Source organism: Cherax quadricarinatus, chromosome 71 (genome assembly GCF_038502225.1).
Source record: "Cherax quadricarinatus isolate ZL_2023a chromosome 71, ASM3850222v1, whole genome shotgun sequence".
NCBI lineage: Eukaryota > Metazoa > Arthropoda > Malacostraca > Decapoda > Parastacidae > Cherax > Cherax quadricarinatus.
In genome coordinates this window covers 21337044-21359638 of record NC_091362.1, presented here as the reverse complement: position 1 = coordinate 21359638, position 22595 = coordinate 21337044, and the positions used below count along the sequence as shown (strand labels likewise).

At 38.1% G+C, this 22595-nt stretch overlaps 1 protein-coding gene across 1 annotated transcript in view; it reads left to right on the top strand.

The window, feature by feature from the left end:
* The window catches only part of LOC128700375 (putative helicase mov-10-B.1), a gene marked incomplete at its 5' end in the record, with an annotated part of 63646 nt that overhangs the window by 38338 nt on the left and 2713 nt on the right, over window positions 1-22595 (top strand). The window contains 6 exon segments of the mRNA XM_053793541.2: window positions 3517-3674; window positions 6022-6162; window positions 10684-10791; window positions 11639-11809; window positions 13108-13184; window positions 21724-21845. Coding sequence (XP_053649516.2) covers window positions 3517-3674; window positions 6022-6162; window positions 10684-10791; window positions 11639-11809; window positions 13108-13184; window positions 21724-21845 — 777 coding nt within the window.

The window sequence follows — 22595 nt, the reverse complement described above, 5'->3', positions numbered from 1 at the left end:
CAGGCCCTCTCCGAAACTCGTTCTCAGGGTCGGCCAAATTTAAAAAAAAAAAAAATATTTTCTCTTATGAAAAGATAGAGAATCTTTTCCCGATCATAAAGACACTAAAAGTTTGAAATTTGATAGAAAACTTACGGAATTATGCTCTCGCAAAGTTAGCGGTCTTGGCGATGTTTACACATCGGCGATTTTGCCCACTTTGAGCCCCATTTTCGGCCAATTTCACTGTACTAGTCGACAAAAAACATGAATATTTCGCTAGAACTACATTTTTTCTATCGAATGGGTGCAAGAAACCACCCATTTATAAATTCAACTATCCAGTACAGTGGTCAGAATTTAGCAATTTTGCCAATTTCACACAAATTTCAAAAGATGCCAATTTCCGAATAGGGTCCAGAATAAACAAGAAAGACATTCCTGGCACTAAAATGACATTTCCTCTAGTCATTAGTCACGTCTCAAGGCCCCTCTTATATTCTTTTGCTTTCCACTTTGAATTTTTATTCTCTCAAAAAATATAAGATTTACTGTTATGCAGACTACTGTATTAGTGTAAAAAATGGTATAAATATTATTGGTGCACTTGTAAAAGAATATTAGACTCACCAGTTGACGTGTATTGCACGCTTGGCACGATTTGTTTACTTTTGAAGTTTGGTAAAAATCGAACATTTCTGCTACTTTGAGCTCAATTTCAAGGCACCTTTCATTGTAAAACCAGTCAAAATCATCTCAATTTCTGTAATATGTCTTCCATTCTATAAAATGAGACCAAGAAAACTAGAATACAACAATAAATACCATACGAAAATACACTGCAAAGTCGCTGATTTATTAAAAAAAATGGTCAAAGTTTTTTTTTTCTCATTATGCACTGTGTGCTGCAGGATTTTTTTTAGACTGTGCACACTGACCACATAGACCCATTCTTTCATATGAAGGCCTACCAGCTTTCTCCCACTAGATTTGAGGCCGCTAGAATTTATAAGTACTAGTACGTCAAAAACCCCTACGCGTAAAACGTACTAGTATGACCAAAACCCTCAAAGGGTTAATGGTTCTATTATCTGTGATATTTTCACTTCCTATTTAAGAGACCTGATCTTAGGTTTATTATCCCTGGAATAATTTGTTTTTTTTTCAACAAGTCGGCCGTCTCCCATTGAGGCAGGGTGACCCAAAAAAGAAAGAAAATCCCCAAAAGAAAATACTTTCATCATCATTCAACACTTTCACCACACTCGCACATAATTACTGTTTTTGCAGAGGTGCTCAGAATACAACAGTTCAGAAGCATATACATATAAAGATACACAACATATCCCTCCAAACTGCCAATATCCCAAACCCCTCCTTTAAAGTGCAGGCATTGTACTTCCCATTTCCAGGACTCAAGTCCGACTATATGAAAATAACCGGTTTCCCTGAATCCCTTCACTAAATATTACCCTGCTCACACTCCAACAGATCGTCAGGTCCCAAGTACCATTCGTCTCCATTCACTCCTATCAAACACGCTCACGCACGCTTGCTGGAAGTCCAAGCCCCTTGCCCACAAAACCTCCTTTACCCCCTCTCTCCAACCCTTTCGAGGACAACCCCTACCCCGCCTTCCTTCCCCTATAGATTTATATGCTTTCCATGTCATTCTACTTTGATCCATTCTCTCTAAATGACCAAACCACCTCAACAACCCCTCTTCTGCCCTCTGACTAATACTTTTATTAACTCCACACCTTTTCCTAATTTCCACACTCCGAATTTTCTGCATAATATTTACACCACACATTGTCCTTAAACAGGACATCTCCACTGCCTCCAACCGTCTCCTCGCTGCTGCATTTACCACCCAAGCTTCACACCCATATAAGAGTGTTGGTACTACATACTTTCATACATTCCCTTCTTTGCCTCTATAGAGAACGTTTTTTGACTCCACATATACCTCAACACACCACTCGCCTTTTTTCTCTCGTCAATTCTATGATTAACCTCATCCTTCATAAATCCATCCGCTGACACGTCAACTCCCAAGTATCTGAAAACATTCACTTCTTCCATACTCCTCCTCCCCAATTTGATATCCAATTTTTCTTTATCTAAATCATTTGATACCCTCATCACCTTACTCTTTTCTATGTTCACTTTCAACTTTCTACCTTTACACACATTCCCAAACTCATCCACTAACTTTTGCAATTTTTCTTTAGAATCTCCCATAAGCACAGTATCATCAGCAAAAAGTAACTGTGTCAATTCCCATTTTGAATTTGATTCCCCAAAATTTAATCCCACCCCTCTCCCGAACACCCTAGCATTTACTTCCTTTACAACCCCATCTATAAATATATTAAACAACCATGGTGACATTACACATCCCTGTCTAAGACCTACTTTTACCGGGAAGTAGTCTCCCTCTCTTCTACACACCCTAACCTGAGCCTCACTATCCTCATAAAAACTCTTTACAGCATTTAATAACTTACCACCTATTCCATATACTTGCAACATCTGCCACATTGCTCCTCTATCCACTCTATCACATGCCTTTTCTAAATCCATAAATGCAATAAAAACTTCCCTACCTTTATCTAAATACTGTTCACATATATGCTTCAATGTAAACACTTGATCTACACATCCCCTACCCACTCTGAAACCTCCTTGCTCATCCGCAATCCTACATTCTGTCTTACCTCTAATTCTTTCAATTATAACCCTACCGTACACTTTTCCTTGTATACTCAGTAAACTTATTCCTCTATAATTTTTACAGTCTCTTTTGTCCCCTTTCCCTTTATATAAAGGGACTATACAAGCTCTCCGCCAATCCCTAGGTACCTTCCCCTCTTTCATACATTTATTAAACAAAAGTACCAACCACTTCAACACTATATCCCCCCCTGCTTTTAACATTTCTGTCATGATCCCATCAGTTCCAGCTGCTTTACCCCCTTTCATTCTACGTAATGCCTCGCGTATCTCCCCCACACTTACATTCTGCTCTTCTTCACTCCTAAAAGATGGTATACCTCCCTGACTAGTGCATGAAATTACTGCCTCTCTTTCTTCCTTAACATTTAAAAGTTCCTCAAAATATTCTCCCCATCTATGTAATACCTCCATCTCCCCATCTACTAACTCCCCTACTGTTTTTAACTGACAAATCCATACTTTCCCTAGGCTTTCTTAACTTGTTTAACTTACTCCAAAAATTTTTCTTATTTTCATTAAAATTTCTTGACAGTACCTCTCCCACTCTATCATCTGCTCTCCTTTTGCACTCTCTCACCACTCTGTAATAATTAATAGATATAAATGGCATACTTTACCAACGAGATGATCAGTTAGATACATGCAACACTCGGGTAAATTTATTAGTGAGATGATATGCGATGCCCGATCCCCACTGTGAAAGTGTTGCTTCTTTTTTGTGTGTCTACTTCAATGGGCGATGGACTGTATATAAAAAAAACAGATGTGGAAGATATTTTTATATCTCTTTTCTGACAGATAAATCATACTTAGAGAGGATGATGGAGATGGATATGTACCAAGCAAAAAATGGGTCCTTCAACAATCAGGTAGTGACCAAGTTACTCAATAACTACCGCTCGCATAAAGATATCCTCAAGGAACCCAATGAAATATTCTACGAGTCTGAGTTGAAGGTAACTTACATCTTTCGATTATATTTTATTGCGAGATATTCATGTTTATACACCTGTTGTTCTTACCAGCTATATTTGTAAACTGGTATCTGGAGTGGCTTAATTGTCTTGCCATTAATTCAGTTTTAGAAAGGGTTGCTCCACCAAAGATTTAACTCCATCTCCTTGATGCATATACAGGAAGGCCCCACTTATACGGCGGGTTAGGTTCCAGGCTACCGCCGTAAAGCGGAAATCGCCGTAAAGTGGAACACCCTTTTTTTCCACTTATAAATGCATACAAACACTAGATAACAAGTTTACACTAACATATATTAAGTTAGCAATAGAACCAGGCATCAAAAAACAATAAAAAGGTACAATACACACATAGTGCACTCATTACTTACCTTAAAATATTTATAGTCTTAATCTAGGGTGAGACAAGTAGTATTTATTGTAAGAAATCAAGTGTGGTATGTATTGTAATAGCCTCACCAGGCCACCCCACCCACACATACTATTCTATGATATTTAAGCATCCCAGAGCGATAAAATGTATATACAGTTCACTCATTACTTACCTTAAAATATTTGTAGTCTTAATGTAGGGTCAGGAGTAAGTAAATGAGATAAAACGAATAAATGAGAGAGAGAAAGAATGAATACATGAGAGGGGGCAGGCGCAGTTATGTAAACAAACCAGGGGAAGGTAAGTTTTGTAAACAAACGAAGTGTACACGTCTGGTTTGTGTACAAGTTACATTGTGTACAGGTTGTCTCTACATTGATACGGTAGAATTAATAAAGAAGAACACTCCCATTCTCATGTAACATCATTTTGAGAAGAAATGAAGCTCTGAGTGAAGGCAATGGAAATAAGTCACACTGACTTTTTTGGGTTATCCTAGGTTCTCTACACGTATGTTGTTATGTATGATAATCTATGTAACTGTATTTGTGTATACCTGAATAAACTTACTTACATACATACGAAAGGAATAATTTTCTACAGTTACCCCCAGTAACACATTTACTCTTATGTTAGATTAGAGAAAATGTTATTCTTGGCGTCACTTGTACAAGTTATGTGGCTCCCACATCTTATATTTATGTTTATTTATTCTATTGTGGGGTGTATTTATCATCTTTTTATGTTATGTATCGTGTTTATTATATAATTTTGAAAAAAATATCATGGATGGATTAATGAAAATGTGTATATTACCGTAATATACGACATTTAATGAGACTCGGTATTGTTATTATCACCACTTGTGCAAGTCGTCTGCTACGACATCTCACATTTGTTTATTTATTCTACTGTGGGGTGTATTTATCTTATTTATATGTTATGCATCGTGTTTATTATATGATTTTGAAAAAAATATCATGGATGGATTAATGAAAATGTGTATATTACCGTAATATACGACATTTAATGAGACTCGGTATTGTTATTATCACCACTTGTGCAAGTCGTCTGCTACGACATCTCACATTTGTTTATTTATTCTACTGTGGGGTGTATTTATCTTATTTATATGTTATGCATCGTGTTTATTATATAATTTTGAAAAAAATATCATGGATGGATTAATGAAAATGTGTATATTAACGTAATATACGACATTTAAATGACTCGATGTATGTAAGTTTATTTAGGTACAGGTATACATAAGTATAATTATCAGAGTATATATAAAATATGAAATAACTTTTAAAAACATTTGAAATTTTGGAGTTTCCAGACAAAATGGAGAGACTTAGTGCTTACTGAGCTCATGGAGAATGTAAACAAACAGGGTGGGGCACGGTGACCGTATTAGAAAGTCAGGTGGGGGGAGCCGTATAGTGAGTTTTGGTCATAATTTGAAATGTCCGTATTAGCGGAACGCCGTAAAGTGAAACGCCGTAAAGCGGGGCCTTCCTGTATTTGTAGTAGGTTTCCTGAATATTGGCTAAAGTTTCTCTATTTTTGGTTTAGAGAAAGCTGCTGATAAGACCTAGTGACATCACATTGATAAAAATTTGTGAATAAACCCCATGTCTGAATGCAAACAGGTTTGGAATAGTGCTAGGGTCTTCCCAAGACTCAATTCTCTTATGATCTAATATAGCAAAATGGCTACCATTAGTGTTTGTAAGACCTTGCTAGAGCTGAGGATTGGACATAGGCTTGGTTGAACCCTAGGCAACCTAGATAAAAAAATATATGCTGATCTAATGACAAGTAATTATAATTGTCTAAAAATCCATTATTATTTATATTTGTTATATTGAGTAATTTTAAATTAGCCTGTGATTTTATTGTATTTTACATCTTGGGTAGGTATATAATGTGTTAACATGTTGGTTTTATTTAAAGGTGTGTGCTGATAAAGTGCTGGTGACGTCTCTATGTAGCTGGGAACATCTGCCAAAGAAAAACTTTCCCCTCATTTTCCATGCAGTGAAAGGCAAAGATGAACGTGAAGGAAATTCTCCCAGCTTTTTCAATTCACTTGAGGTTTGTTATATCTGTGACATGCTTGGATGTACAAAGTTTTATTGGAAGAATGTAGTAAGATGGCACTTCAGTGAATAATGATGAATGTGTTTCCTACCTTGGTAGGGGACAACCAATTAGGTTAGAAATGAAGTATCTTTTTTGACAACTATGATGTGTCATTTTGTAACCTTAAGGCAATTTATACCTTCTATACCAGTAAACTGATGAATATATAGTTTTTGCAGACTGATGCTCAAAAAGGAATAATTAAGGCTAAAGAAAAATAACACCTATTTTATTGAGTAATCCAAATTTTTGTACAGTATTGTATAGTCCTTGAGGCTGGAGTGTTAAACAGTCTACAAATTGTTCATTATTTGAACTAACTTAGTAAAAGTGATTGTGTTTTTTGGAAATAATATACATTGCAATTTGTACTTGGGAGGAAAGCAGAAATTGTACTTTTGAGTAGGTTTTAAGAATGAAGTTTTGGTTTAGGATAATATAACAGAGAAAGTATTAGTTCTTCTTTCAACAAACCGGCCATATCACACCATGGAAGTATTAGTTCATATACTATTAATGATTAATGCAAAGGTGCTTGGTAAGCTTTTGCATGAATATTAAAATGTACAATAAACCCTCGGTTTAATAGAATAATGGTGGAGAGGAAGAGGGTGTCTGGCAGTGACATTTGTAGATGTTAGAGGTAAGATTGATTTTCCACGAGTGCAACAATAACTAACAATTGTGTAACCAACAATCTTGTCTGTTGTTCCCAAATCGGTTGATACAGCAGATTTTGTCCTTTATTTCTGAAATAGAGGTTTTATTATTACAAAATACTGTACAATAATATGGAACAATTGTCATTTCATTTTCCATATGTCGTTTTTATTTATATACAGTACTGTTAATATCTGAATAACCCCCTATAGATTTAGGCATGTAAGGAAAATTTAATTCTTACAACTGAAAATTTAGTATTTTGTTAGAAATTTATTTATTTCTACATTTTTTTTTTCAACAAGTCGGCCATCTCCCACCGAGGCAGGGTGACCCAAAAAAGAAAGAAAATCCAAAAAAGAAAATACTTTCATCATCATCATCATCATCATTCAACACTTTCACCTCACTCACACATTATCACTGTTTTTGCAGAGGTGCTCAGAATACAACAGTTTAGAAGGATATACATATAAAGATACACAACATATCCCTCCAAACTGCCAATATCCCAAACCCCTCCTTTAAAGTGCAGGCATTGTACTTCCCATTTCCAGGACTCAAGTCCGACTATATGAAAATAACCGGTTTTCCTGAATCCCTTCACTACATATTACCCTGCTCATACTCCAACAGCTCGTCAGGTCCCAAGTACCATTCGTCTCCATTCACTCCTATCTAACACGCTCACGCACGCTTGCTGGAAGTCCAAGCCCCTTGCCCACAAAACCTCCTTTACCCCCTCTCTCCAACCCTTTCGAGGACGACCCCTACCCCTCCTTCCTTCCCCTATAGATTTATATGCTTTCCATGTCATTCTACTTTGATCCATTCTCTCTAAATGACCAAACCACCTCAACAACCCCTCTTCTGCCCTCTGACGAATACTTTTATTAACTCCACACCTTTTCCTAATTTCCATACTCCGAATTTTCTGCATAATATTTACACCACACATTGCCCTTAAACAGGACATCTCCACTGCCTCCAACCACCTCCTCGCTGCTGCATTTACCACCCAAGCTTCACACCCATATAAGAGTGTTGGTACTACTATACTTTCATACATTCCCTTCTTTGCCTCCATAGATAACGTTTTTTGACTCCACATATACCTCAGTGCACCACTCACCTTTTTTCTCTCATCAATTCTATGATTAACCTCATCCTTCATAAATCCATCCGCCGACACGTCAACTCCCAAGTATCTGAAAACATTCACTTCCATACTCCTCCTCCCCAATTTGATATCCAATTTTTCTTTATCTAAATCATTTGATACCCTCATTACCTTACTCTTTTCTATGTTCACTTTCAACTTTCTACCTTTACACACATTCCCAAACTCATCCACTAACCTTTGCAATTTTTCTTTAGAATCTCCCATAAGCACAGTATCATCAGCAAAAAGTAACTGTGTCAATTCCCATTTTGAATTTGATTCCCCAAAATTTAATCCCACCCCTCTCCCGAACACCCTAGCATTTACTTCCTTTACAACCCCATCTATAAATATATTAAACAACCATGGTGACATTACACATCCCTGTCTAAGACCTACTTGTACTGGGAAGTAGTCTCCCTCTCTTCTACACACCCTAACCTGAGCCTCACTATCCTCATAAAAACTCTTTACAGAATTTAATAACTTACCACCTATTCCATATACTTGCAACATCTGCCACATTGCTCCTCTATCCACTCTATCACATGCCTTTTCTAAATCCATAAATGCAATAAAAACTTTCCTACCTTTATCTAAATACTGTTCACATATATGCTTCAATGTAAACACTTGATCTACACATCCCCTACCCACTCTGAAACCTCCTTGCTCATCCGCAATCCTACATTCTGTCTTACCTCTAATTCTTTCAATTATAACCCTACCATACACTTTTTCCTGGTATACTCAGTAAACTTATTCCTCTATAATTTTTGCAGTCTCTCTTGTCCCCTTTCCCTTTATATAAAGGGACTATACATGCTCTCTGCCAATCCCTAGGTACCTTCCCCTCTTTCATACATTTATTAAACAAAAGTACGAACCACTCCAACACTATATCCCCTCTTGCTTTTAACATTTCTGTCTTGATCCCATCAGTTCCAGCTGCTTTACCCCCTTTCATTCTACGTAATGCCTCGCGTACCTCCCCCACATTTACATTCTGCTCTTCTTCACTCCTAAAAGATGGTATACCTCCCTGTCCAGTGCATGAAATTACTTCCTCTCTTTCTTCCTTAACATTTAAGAGTTCCTCAAAATATTCTCGCCATCTACCTAATACCTCCATCTCCCCATCTACTAACTCCCCTACTCTGCTTTTAACTGACAAATCCATACTTTCCCTAGGCTTTCTTAACTTGTTTAACTCACTCCAAAATTTTTTCTTATTTTCATTAAAATTTCTTGACAGTGCCTCTCCCACTTTGTCATCTGCTCTCCTTTTGCACTCTCTCACCACTCTCTTTACCTTTCTTTTACTCTCCATATACTCTGCTCTTCTTATAACACTTCTGCTTTGTAAAAACCTCTCGTAAGCTACCTTTTTCTCTTTTATCACACCCTTTACTCCATCATTCCACCAATCACTCCTCTTTCCTCCTGCACCCACCCTCCTATAACCACAAACTTCTGCCCCACATTCTAATACTGCATTTTTAAAACTATTCCAACCCTCTTCAACCCCCCCACTACTCATCTTTGCACTAGCCCACCTTTCTGCCAATAGTCGCTTATATCTCACCCGAACTTCCTCCTCCCTTAGTTTATACACTTTCACTTCCCTCTTACTTGTTGTTGCCACCTTCCTCTTTTTCCCATCTACCTCTTACTCTAACTGTAGCTACAACTAAATAATGATCCGATATATCAGTTGCCCCTCTATAAACATGTACATCCTGGAGCCTACCCATCAATCTTTTATCCACCAATACATAATCTAATAAACTACTTTCATTATGTGCTACATCATACCTTGTATATTTATTTATCCTCTTTTTTTCATAAAATATGTATTACTTATTACCAAATCTCTTTCTACACATAGCTCAATTAAAGGCTCCCCATTTACATTTACCCCTGGCACCCCAAATTTACCTACTACTCCCTCCATAACATTTTTACCCACTTTAGCATTGAAATCCCCAACCACCATTACTCTCACACTTGATTCAAAACTCCCCACGCATTCACTCAACATTTCCCAAAATCTCTCTCTCTCTCCTCTGCACTTCTCTCTTCTCCAGGTGCATACACGCTTATTATAACCCACTTTTCACATCCAATCTTTATTTTACTCCTCATAATCCTTGAATTTATACATTTATAGTCCCTCTTTTCCTGCCATAGCTTATCCTTCAACATTATTGCTACTCCTTCTTTAGCTCTAACTCTATTTGAAACCCCTGACCTAATCCCATTTATTCCTCTCCATTGAAACTCTCCCACCCCCTTCAGCTTTGTTTCACTTAAAGCCAGGACATCCAGCTTCTTCTCATTCATAACATCCACAATCATCTCTTTCTTATCATTTGCACAACATCCACACACATTCAGACTTCCCACTTAGACAATTTTCTTATTCTTTTTAGTAATCTTTACTAATAAGGAATTTATATAAATATTTATGCCTTCATTTAGCTACCAGAGAAAGAAGTTGCCTTGATGACTTTTGTTTATTAATGTTTTTGATTGACAAGTGCAGAGAAATTATAGATGAATAGTCACAGTTTCTTGATTTCAGTATTTTTCCCTCCCATTTCTTCCATTTGTAGCAGATTTATAGAAATAATGTTGATCAATTATAATAGGTATCCACAGTGATCGACTACGTAAAGAAACTCCTCGACTCTCGGAATCCCAAGATCATGCCTAAGGAAATTGGAATAATAACTCCTTACAGAAAACAAGTGGAAAAGGTAAGCTTTAGATTGTATGAATAGACAATAGACAGGAATGAAACTAGCCTCACTGGAGATAATTTTTTGTAATTCTGCGATATCTATGTACCTTAGTGTCTACAGGATCATTTTTCTTTTTATTTTTAAATTCAAGGTTAATGTAAGAGAAAGTAGTACTTTGATGCATTAATAACCAATTGTATCAGAAGAGGAGACGAAGGCTAGAGTTTTAATTTTTTTTTTTTAATACATATTGGCCATCTCCCACCAAGGCAGGGGCGACTCGATAAAGAATTACTTAAACTATAATTTGCACTATCACTGTCTTCCAAGAGGTGTACAGTTATAACAGTTTAGATGTCCTTCCAAATACCCAAAACCCCTCTTTTAGGGTGCAGGCACTGTACTTTCTACCTCCAGGGTTCAAGTCCAGCTAACTGGTTTTCCTGAATCCTTTTACAAAATATTACTTTGCTTACACCGTAATAGCTGTAAGCATTAAATTTCTGCCTAGCCCCTAAAACTCAAAGCACCTTGTTTTCCCACCCTGACTCCTCTTCCTTCTATCCCAGATTTATACACCCTCTTTCTCATCTTATCCCTGTCTATCCTCTCTACATGCCAAAATCACTTAAATAACCCCTCTTTGGCTCTCTCTCCAATGAGGATGGACTAGAATTCTTCCCCGAAAGCCACTTCTCATAAAGGGTGGCTAAAATGCCGCTCATTGGCTAAAATGCCATGAGCAGAGTGGGAGTGTATTGACCACTTCTGTATTCAATTACTAAAAAGTCAAATTAGATTTATTCCTTTAATTTTTGTCTTATGCCATGCCTATTTTATTTCTTTTGTTTGTATTTAACAGATCAGGAATCAGTTGAGGAAAATGAAGAATACCAGTGATCTCAGAGTGGGCTCCCCTGAAGAATTCCAAGGAGATGAGCGGAGAGTCATAATCATATCCACTGTTCGTGCCTCCGCTGATCACTTGGCTTCAGATCAGTTCTTCAAACTTGGCTTTTTGCGTAATCCTAAGGTACACCGAAAGTTCTCCTGGTAACTAAACCTGCAGTTAATATAAAGCAAACACAGAATGTTCAATTTGATTTGTACTTTCAAATGGTTATCCAGAGTATAATTTTTTATAAACCAGCAGTCTCCCAACTAGGCATGGTGATTCAAAATAAGGAAATATGTTCAATATCAATCATTCCATAACTCTCATTAGAAGTGTGCAGACCTCACAATTCAGGTGACCCTTCTCCATCCATTGTGCACAGTGCATGCACTGTATGTCCCACCTCCTGGACTTTACCACTTCACCATCTGTGCCATAGTACTACAGGTATATCCTTGGTGTAGTACTGTGCCACGAGCTCAGCTCACTCAGATAAGCTCTGAGCGATAAATTTGGGCCTAGATCTGAGAGAATTGGTCTATGTGATAAGTGTGCACCATATAAAAAAGTCTTGCAGCATACATTGCATGAGGAAAATAATTGCATTGCAATAATATAATTTTAAAACTGGAGGACACCTGGTGTACTACCTACACCTTGTGCATATCCAAAACAAGAAGTTGCTGCATATCTCTGGTTACTACTAAATATCTCATAATGTGTTGGGGCATGTGTGAGCGTGTTAGATAGGTGTGAATGGAGATGAATGTTTTATGGGATCTGGCGAGCTGTTGGAGTTTGAGCAGGGTAGGATTTGGTGAAGGGATTTTGGGAAACTGGTTAGCTGGAATTGAGTCCTGGAGGTGGGAAGTACACTGCCTACACTTTAAAAAGAGGAAATATAGGCTCTTTGGAGTGAAATCTAAACTGTCATATTTGGGCACCTCTGTAAAGACAATGATTGTGTGAATGATGGTGAAAGTGTTTTTCATTTTTGGGTCACCTTGCCTTGTTGGGAGACAGCCGACACCTTAAAAAAAAGTCTTAAACTTTTTCTACATGGTGACAGATTTTTACTCATAAGCAAATTATATCTGTAGAACTTAAGCATTTGCATGAGCTGAAATATGTAAGATCTTTAAAATAGTCTAGTACAAACCAAAATGTTACCCAGGCTTTTTCATTTCCTAAGAGTTGTGAGCAGTGCCTTTCCTGGAGAGATAGTAAATAGAACTTGCAGTTTGTATTCTTAATTTGTATTGTTTTTTCTTCATTGAGGATTTGTCCATAAATGTAATATGCCTTAATTATCTTCTCAACATATTGTGCATTTTGTCGCTGTTCCTTTCTCTCGATATCTCAACTTCTTAATAAAAGAAGTCTTGTGACTGAAGTTGTCCAGATTTAATGTGTACAACAGATATGCCTGTTTTCAGAGATTCAATGTGTCTGTGACTCGAGCGAAGGCTCTACTCATCGTGGTAGGCTGCCCAGAAATCCTGACATTAGATGAGTGAGTTTTTTTATTGTTTTCATGCTTCTAATCTTGAGTAGCTTTTATTTATATATGTAGACAGTGTAATGAAATCTCAGTTTAATGAATTAATAAAGGTAAAATTAAGTGAAACGAAGATGAAGGGGGTGGGAGAGTTTTAATGGGGAGAAATAAATGGGATTAGGTCAGGGGTTTCGAATAGTTAGATCTAAAGAAGGAGTAGCAAAAATGGCAGGAAAAGAGGGAGTATAAATGTATTAATTCAAGGATTATGTGCAGTAAAATAAAGGTTGGATGTGAAAAGTGGGTTATAGTAAGAGTATGTGCTCCTGGAGAAGAGAGAAGTGTAGAGAAGAGAGAAAGATTTTGGGAAATGTTGAGTGAATGCATGGGGAGTTTTGAACCAAGTGTGAGAGTACTTGTGGTTGGGGATTTCAGTGCTAAATGCGGTAAAAATGTTGTGGAGGGAGTAGTAGGTAAATTTGGGGTGCCAGGGGTAAATGAAAATGGGGGAGCCTTTAATTGAGCCATGTGTAGAAAAAGGTTTGGTAATAAGTAATGCATATTTTATGAAAAAGAGGATAAATAAATATACAAGGTATGATATAGCATGTAATGAAAGTAGTTTGTTAGATAATGTTTTTTTTTTTATTATTATCACACCGGCCGATTCCCACCAAGGCAGGGTGGCCCGAAAAAGAAAAACTTTCACCATCATTCACTCCATCACTGTCTTGCCAGAAGGGTGCTTTACACTACAGTTTTTAAACTGCAACATTAACACCCCTCCTTCAGAGTGCAGGCACTGTACTTCCCATCTCCAGGACTCAAGTCCGGCCTGCCGGTTTCCCTGAATCCCTTCATAAATGTTACTTTGCTCACACTCCAACAGCACGTCAAGTATTAAAAACCATTTGTCTCCATTCACTCCTATCAAACACGCTCACGCATGCCTGCTGGAAGTCCAAGCCCCTCGCACACAAAACCTCCTTTACCCCCTCCCTCCAACCCTTCCTAGGCCGACCCCTACCCCGCCTTCCTTCCACTACAGACTGATACACTCTTGAAGTCATTCTGTTTCGCTCCATTCTCTCTACATGTCCGAACCACCTCAACAACCCTTCCTCAGCCCTCTGGACAACAGTTTTGGTAATCCCGCACCTCCTCCTAACTTCCAAACTACGAATTCTCTGCATTATATTCACACCACACATTGCCCTCAGACATGACATCTCCACTGCCTCCAGCCTTCTCCTCGCTGCAACATTCATCACCCACGCTTCACACCCATATAAGAGCGTTGGTAAAACTATACTCTCATACATTCCCCTCTTTGCCTCCAAGGACAAAGTTCTTTGTCTCCACAGACTCCTAAGTGCACCACTCACTCTTTTTCCCTCATCAATTCTATGATTCACCTCATCTTTCATAGACCCATCCGCTGACACGTCCACTCCCAAATATCTGAATACGTTCACCTCCTCCATACTCTCTCCCTCCAATCTGATATTCAATCTTTCATCACCTAATCTTTTTGTTATCCTCATAACCTTACTCTTTCCTGTATTCACCTTTAATTTTCTTCTTTTGCATACCCTACCAAATTCATCCACCAATCTCTGCAACTTCTCTTCAGAATCTCCCAAGAGCACAGTGTCATCAGCAAAGAGCAGCTGTGACAACTCCCACTTTGTGTGTGATTCTTTATCTTTTAACTCCACGCCTCTTGCCAAGACCCTCGCATTTACTTCTCTTACAACCCCATCTATAAATATATTAAACAACCACGGTGACATCACACATCCTTGTCTAAGGCCTACTTTTACTGGGAAAAAATTTCCCTCTTTCCTACATACTCTAACTTGAGCCTCACTATCCTCGTAAAAACTCTTCACTGCTTTCAGTAACCTACCTCCTACACCATACACTTGCAACATCTGCCACATTGCCCCCCTATCCACCCTGTCATACGCCTTTTCCAAATCCATAAATGCCACAAAGACCTCTTTAGCCTTATCTAAATACTGTTCACTTATATGTTTCACTGTAAACACCTGGTCCACACACCCCCTACCTTTCCTAAAGCCTCCTTGTTCATCTGCTATCCTATTCTCCGTCTTACTCTTAATTCTTTCAATTATAACTCTATCATACACTTTACCAGGTACACTCAACAGACTTATCCCCCTATAATTTTTGCACTCTCTTTTATCCCCTTTGCCTTTATACAAAGGAACTATGCATGCTCTCTGCCAATCCCTAGGTACCTTACCCTCTTCCATACATTTATTAAATAATTGCACCAACCCCTCCAAAACTATATCCCCACCTGCTTTTAACATTTCTATCTTTATCCCATCAATCCCGGCTGCCTTACCCCCTTTCATTTTACCTACTGCCTCACGAACTTCCCCCACACTCACAACTGGCTCTTCCTCACTCCTACAAGATGTTATTCCTCCTTGCCCTATACACGAAATCACAGCTTCCCTATCTTCATCAACATTTAACAATTCCTCAAAATATTCCTTCCATCTTCCCAATACCTCTAACTCTCCATTTAATAACTCTCCTCTCCTATTTTTAACTGACAAATCCATTTGTTCTCTAGGCTTTCTTAACTTGTTAATCTCACTCCAAAACTTTTTCTTATTTTCAACAAAATTTGTTGATAACATCTCACCCACTCTCTCATTTGCTCTCTTTTTACATTGCTTCACCACTCTCTTAACTTCTCTCTTTTTCTCCATATACTCTTCCCTCCTTGCATCACTTCTACTTTGTAAAAACTTCTCATATGCTAACTTTTTCTCCCTTACTACTCTCTTTACATCATCATTCCACCAATCGCTCCTCTTCCCTCCTGCACCCACTTTCCTGTAACCACAAACTTCTGCTGAACACTCTAACACTACATTTTTAAACCTACCCCATACCTCTTCGACCCCATTGCCTATGCTCTCATTAGCCCATCTATCCTCCAATAGCTGTTTATATCTTACCCTAACTGCCTCCTCTTTTAGTTTATAAACCTTCACCTCTCTCTTCCCTGATGCTTCTATTCTCCTTGTATCCCATCTACCTTTTACTCTCAGTGTAGCTACAACTAGAAAGTGATCTGATATATCTGTGGCCCCTCTATAAACATGTACATCCTGAAGTCTACTCAACAGTCTTTTATCTACCAATACCTAATCCAACAAACTACTGTCATTTCGCCCTACATCATATCGTGTATACTTATTTATCCTCTTTTTCTTAAAATATGTATTACCTATAACTAAACCCCTTTCTATACAAAGTTCAATCAAAGGGCTCCCATTGGTGGATAAAAGGTTGATGGGTAGGCTCCAGGATGTACATGTTTATAGAGGGGCAACTGATATAACGGACCATTATTTAGTTGTAGCTACAGCTAGAGTAAGAGGTAGATGGGACGAGGAAAATGGCAACAACAAGTAAGAGATTTTTGCCACCGAAGTGGCTAGTTTATTGTGCACCCCATATCCATCCTGTGGACGGTAGCGCGAGAGCATATGGATACACAAAAGGCCTAGGAACTAGGCCCCAAAGGGTTAACAGAAATACATATGGATTTATATCTACATATCTATAGTTCACTTATCTGTTACAAGCAAATTTAGGAAATTTGCTTAGTATATCTGGTATCTTATTTTCATTAATAAGATATCTTGACATGTCACATAGGTTATTATACTGTCTGTCTCTGTATTCCTCAATGAGTGGACAATTAAGCACATAGTGTTCAAGAGAGTGACCATATGCCTGATCACATAATTTACATTTAGTTTGATCATCATCTGTGTGTCTCCCAAACTGCCAGAAGTACTTGTAACCAAGCCTAAGCCTGGCCACTACAACATCAGTCAGTCTGTTCACATTGCAAGTTGCTCCATAAACATACTTATCTACGTTCATGTTATCATAGTGGGTTATAGATCTACTCAGGCTTCTAACTGCATTCCTATAACAATCATTTTCATTATTTACTTCTCCTAATATTATTCCTAATGCTAGACACAGTTATACCAAAGTTATATTCTACATTCTCCTTCTGGGTACTCTTCTTGGCTAACATATCAACTTTATCATGAAGGAGTAATCCAATGTGTGATGGGATCCATAGCAATTGTACATTAATTCCTTTGTCCCTAATTTTTGAGTATCTATACCTGGCTTCCCCAATGAGCATGTTGTTGGAGTCATTATATGAGTCAAGAGCCTTCAGTGATGACATAGAATTAGTAATGATGACAGAGTCAAGCTCAGTGTCATAGGTTAGCTTTAGCGATTGCAAACAAGTAAGAGAGAAGTGAAAGTGTATAAACTAAGGGAGGACGAAGTTTGGGTGAGATATAAGCAACTATTGGCAGAATGGTGGGCTAGTGCAAGTATGAGTAGTGGGGGGTTGAAGAGGGTTGGAATAGTTTTAAAAATGCAGTATTAGAATGTGGGGCACAATTTTTTGTGGTTATAGGAGGGTGGGTGCAGGAGGAAAGAGGAGTGATTGGCGGAACGATGAAGTAAAGGGTGTGATAAGAGAAAAAGGTAGCTTATGAGAGGTTTTTACAAAGCATAAGTGTTATAAGAAGAGTAGAGTATATGGAGAGTAAAGAAAGGTGAAGAGAGTGGTGAGAGAGTGAAAAAGGAGAGCGGATGATACAGTGGGAGAGGCACTGTCAGGTAATTTTGATGGAAATAAGAAAAAAATTTGGAGCGAGTTAAACAAGTTAAGAAAGCCTAGGGAATGAATGAATTTGTCAGTTAAAAACAGTAGGTGGGGAGATGGAAGTATTGGGTAGATGGCGGGAATATTTTGAGGAACTTTTAAATATCGACGAAGACAGGGAGGTGGTAATTTCATGCATTGGCCAGGGAGGTATACCATCTTTTAGGAGTGAAGAAGAGCAGGATGTGAGTGTGGGGGAGGTGCGTGAGGCATTACATAGAATGAAAGGGGGTAAAACAGCTGGAAATGACAGGATCATGACAGAAATGTTAAAAGCAGGGGGGGATATAGTGTTAGTGGTTGGTATTTTTGCTTAATAAATGTATGAAAGAGGAGAAGGTCCTAGAGATTGGCAGAGAGCATGTATAGTCCCTTTATATAAAGAGAAGGTGGACAAAAGAGATTGTAAAAATTATAGAGGAATTAGTTTACTGAGTATATCAGGAAAAGTGTGCAGTAGGGTTATTATTGAATGAATTAAGAGGTGAGAAAGAATGTTGGATTGCTGATGAGCAAGGAGGTTTTCGAGTGGGTAGGGGATGTGTAAATAAGTGTTTACATTGAAGCATATATATGACCAGTATTTAGATAAAGGTAGAGAGGTTTTCATTGCATTTATGGATTTAGAAAAGGCATATGATAGTGGATAGGGGAGCAATGTGGCAGATGTTGCAAGTGTATGGAATAGGTAGTAAGTTACTAAATGCTGTAAAGAGTTTTTATGAGGATAGTGAGGCTCAGGTTAGGGTGTGTAGAAGGTAGGAAGACTACTTCCCTGTAAAAGTAGGTCTTAGGCAGGGATGTGTAATGTCACCATGGTTGTTTAATATATTTATAGATGGGGTTGTAAAAGAAGTAAAGGCAAGGGTGTTCGGGAGAGGGGTGTGATTAAATTATGGGGAATCAAATACAAAATGGGAATTGACAGTTACTTTTTGCTGATGATACTTTGCCTATGGGAGATTCTAAAAGATATATTGCAGAGGTTAGTGGACGAGTTTGGGAGTGTGTGTAAAGGTAGAAAGTTGAAAGTGAACATAGAAAAGAGTAAGGTGATGAGGGTATCAAATGATTTAGATAAAGAAAAATTGGATATCAAATTGGAGAGTAGTAGTATGGAAGAAGTGAATGTTTTCGGATATTTGGGAGTTGACGTGTCAGCGGATGGATTTACGAAGGATAAGGTTTACTATAGAATTGATGAAGGAAAAAAGATGAGTGGTGCATTGAGGTATGTGTGGAGACAAAAAACATTATTGAGGCAAAGAAGGGAATGTATGAAAGTATAGTGGTACCATCACTCTTGTATGGGTGTGAAGCTTGGGTTGTAAATGCTGCCGTGAGGAGACGGTTAGAGGCAGTGGAGATGTCCTGTCTAAGGGCAATGTATGGTGTAAATATTATGCAGAAAATTCGTAGTGTTAAAATTAGGAGAAGGTGTGGAGTTAATACAAGTATTAGTCAGAGGGCCGAAGAGGGGTTGTTGAGGTGGTTTGGTCATTTAACCCTTTGACTGTTTCAGGCCCCTCTCTGAAACTCATTCTATGTCGCTTAATTTTTGAAAAAAAAAAAAAAAATGATTTTTTCTTATGAAATGATAGAGAATCTTTTCCCGATGGTAATGACACCAAAAGTTCGAAATTTGGTCGAAAACTCATTATGCTCCCGTGAAGTTAGCGGTCTCGGCGACATATGCGTATCGGCGATTTCGCCGACTTTGAGCCCTATTTTCAGCCAATTCCATTGTTCCAGTTGAGCAAACTCATAGCTATTTCTTTAGAACTCCATTTTATCTATCAGCTGAGTACAAGAAACCTCCCATTTAATAATTTGGACTACCCAATATGGTGGTCAGAAATTGGCAATTTGGCCAATTTCACGCAAACTAAAAAAGATGCCAATTTCAAAATAGGGTCCAGAATAAACAAGGTAGACATTCGTGGCACTAAAATAACATATGCTCTGTTCATTAGTCACATCTCTAGGCTCCTCTTATATTATTATTGCTTTCTATTTTGATTTTTTATTCATACAAAAAAATACAAAATTTACTGTTATGCAGACTACTGCATTATTGTAAAAATGGTATAAATAATATCAGTGCACTAGTGAAAGAATATTAGACTCCCCAGTTGACGTGTATTGGACGTGTGGTGTGATTTATTTACTCCTGAACATTGGTAAAAATAAAAAATTTCCGCTACTTTGAGCTCAGTTTCAAGGTCGTTTTCATCGTCAAAGTAATGAAAATCATCTCTATTTCTGTAATATGTTTTCCATTTTATCACCTAAGACGATGAAAACGCAAATACAACGATAAATACTATACGAAAATACACCTCAAAGTCGGCGTTTTATTCCAAAAAAACGATCTTTTTTCTTTTCTCATTACACAATGTGTGCTGCAGGATTTTTTTTATGTGGTGCACACTGACCACACAGACCCATTCTCTCACATGTGGGACTACCAGCTTTCTCCTGCTTGATTTGAAGCTGCTAGAATTATTGAGTATATATACGTCACAAACATTGGCTCATAAGATGTATTTATACGTCGAAAACAGTCAAAGGGTTAAAGAGAGTGGATCAAAGTTGAATGACATGAAGAGCGTATAAATCTGTAGGGGAAGGAAGGCGGGGTAGGGGTCGTCCTCGAAAAGGTTGGAGGGAGGGATAAAGGAGGTTTTGTGGGTGAAGGGCTTGGACTTCGACTTCCAGCAAGCGTGCGTGAACGTGTTAGATAGGAGTGAATGGAGATGAGTGGTGTTTGGGACCTGACGAGCTGTTGGAGTGTGAGAAGGGTAATATTTAGTGAAGGGATTCAGGGAAACCGGTTATTTTCATATAGCCAGACTTGAGTCCTGGAAATGGGAAGTACAATGCCTGCACTTTAAAGGAGGGGTTTGGGATATTGGCAATTTGGAGGGATATGTTGTGTATCTTTATACGTATATGCTTGTAAACTCTTGTATTATGAGCACCTCTGCAAAAAGAGTGATTATGTATGAGTGAGGTGAAAGTGTTGAATGATGAAAGTATTTTCTTTTTGGGGATTTTCTTTCTTTTTGGGTCACCCTGCCTCGGTGGGAGATGGCCAGCTTGTTAAAAAAAAAAAAAAATTATTCTAAAATGAATACAGGAGGGCCCCACATATACAGTACCTATTTTCAATGTTCCCACGTGTTCATTGACTTTCAATTGAGCTGTTGTTCCACCCACCAGTGACTATTGCCAGCGGGTGGAACATAATGATCAATGGCTTCAAACCAACGGAAATGTGGAACACTGAAAAGAAAGTGTTTTATGTGGGTTAGGGGCCCTCCCATACTTTGCTCATACCCCGAAGAGCTTGTCAAATCCCGAAAAAACCTAGCCTAACGTAATACAGCCTCTCCTCGCTTAATGACAGAGTTCTGTTCCTAAGACCATTTTGGTAAATGAATTCGTTGCTAATCAAGGAGCATACTGTAATGGGAATGGGTTTGTTCCAGCCTTCTTTGATATTGTTTTAATGTCACCTTTGCACCATTTATAAATTTTTTAGTGTATTTTTAATTGTTTATACAGTAGTATACTCTATATTGTAATAAACAGAATAGAAGAAATCAGCTCTCCTATACATTATTTAGGTGTGCATACTGGTCAGAGAGCTTGTTGGAGTCCGAGTCGTCGGTAAAAGAGTACATCACTAAGTGAGGAGAGGCTGTGGTGTAAAACGTGTAGGTCAGTGACACAAACTGACCCTCTTGAATAAAATATAATAGAATGCTGTGTGTTTCTTGCTCATGTATGTTACTCTCATTGCAGACACTGGGGAAAACTGCTTCATTTTATCAAGAACAAAGGAGGCTATCGAGGTCATAAGTTTGCTGAAAGTAATGTGGATGACCTTGAAGATATTCTCACAAGATTCGATAACCTTAGTCTTCGTAAGTTTACTTGTTGCATTTCCCAGGGCAGTAGAATAGTTGGTTTTAGTTACTTGTTTTGAAGTACAGCTAGAGAGATATAATTATTACATTCCTAGGAAGTGCTAAACTAGTAGTGGTCATGAGCACCTGGAGGAATGGGAGGCATTCACTTTCAGTTCAAAGAAGGGGAGGGCAGTTCCAAAAGCCACTCGCCTCTATATTCTACATTCAATTAGTCTTTACTAAAAGTATTTGAAATATGGTGAGGATTAACATGGTCTTACTCAATATTTGCATAATGGGAAGCTCATCAGCTGACAGACAACATACAGTGGACCCCCGCATAGCGAACTTAATCCGTGCAAGAGGGCTGGTCGTTATGCGAAATGTTCGCTATGCGAATTAATTTTCCCCATAAGAAATAATGGAAATAAAATTAATCCGTGCAAGACACCCAAAAGTATGAAAAAAAAAATTTTTTACCACAAAAAAATGTTAATTTTAGTACACACAAACTGAAAAAGGCATGCACAATTACATGACACTTACTTTTATTGAAGATCTGGTGATGATTGATGGGATGGGAGGAGGGGAGAGAGAGTGTTAGTGTTTAGAAGGGGAATCCCCTTCCATTAACACTTGAGGAGGCAAGTCCTTTTCCGGGGTTACTTCCCTTCTTCTTTTAATGCCACTAGGACCAGCTTCAGAGTCACTGGACTTCTTTCTGTCCATAGAGCTCTGTACCTCCCGTTCCTTTACGATTTGTCT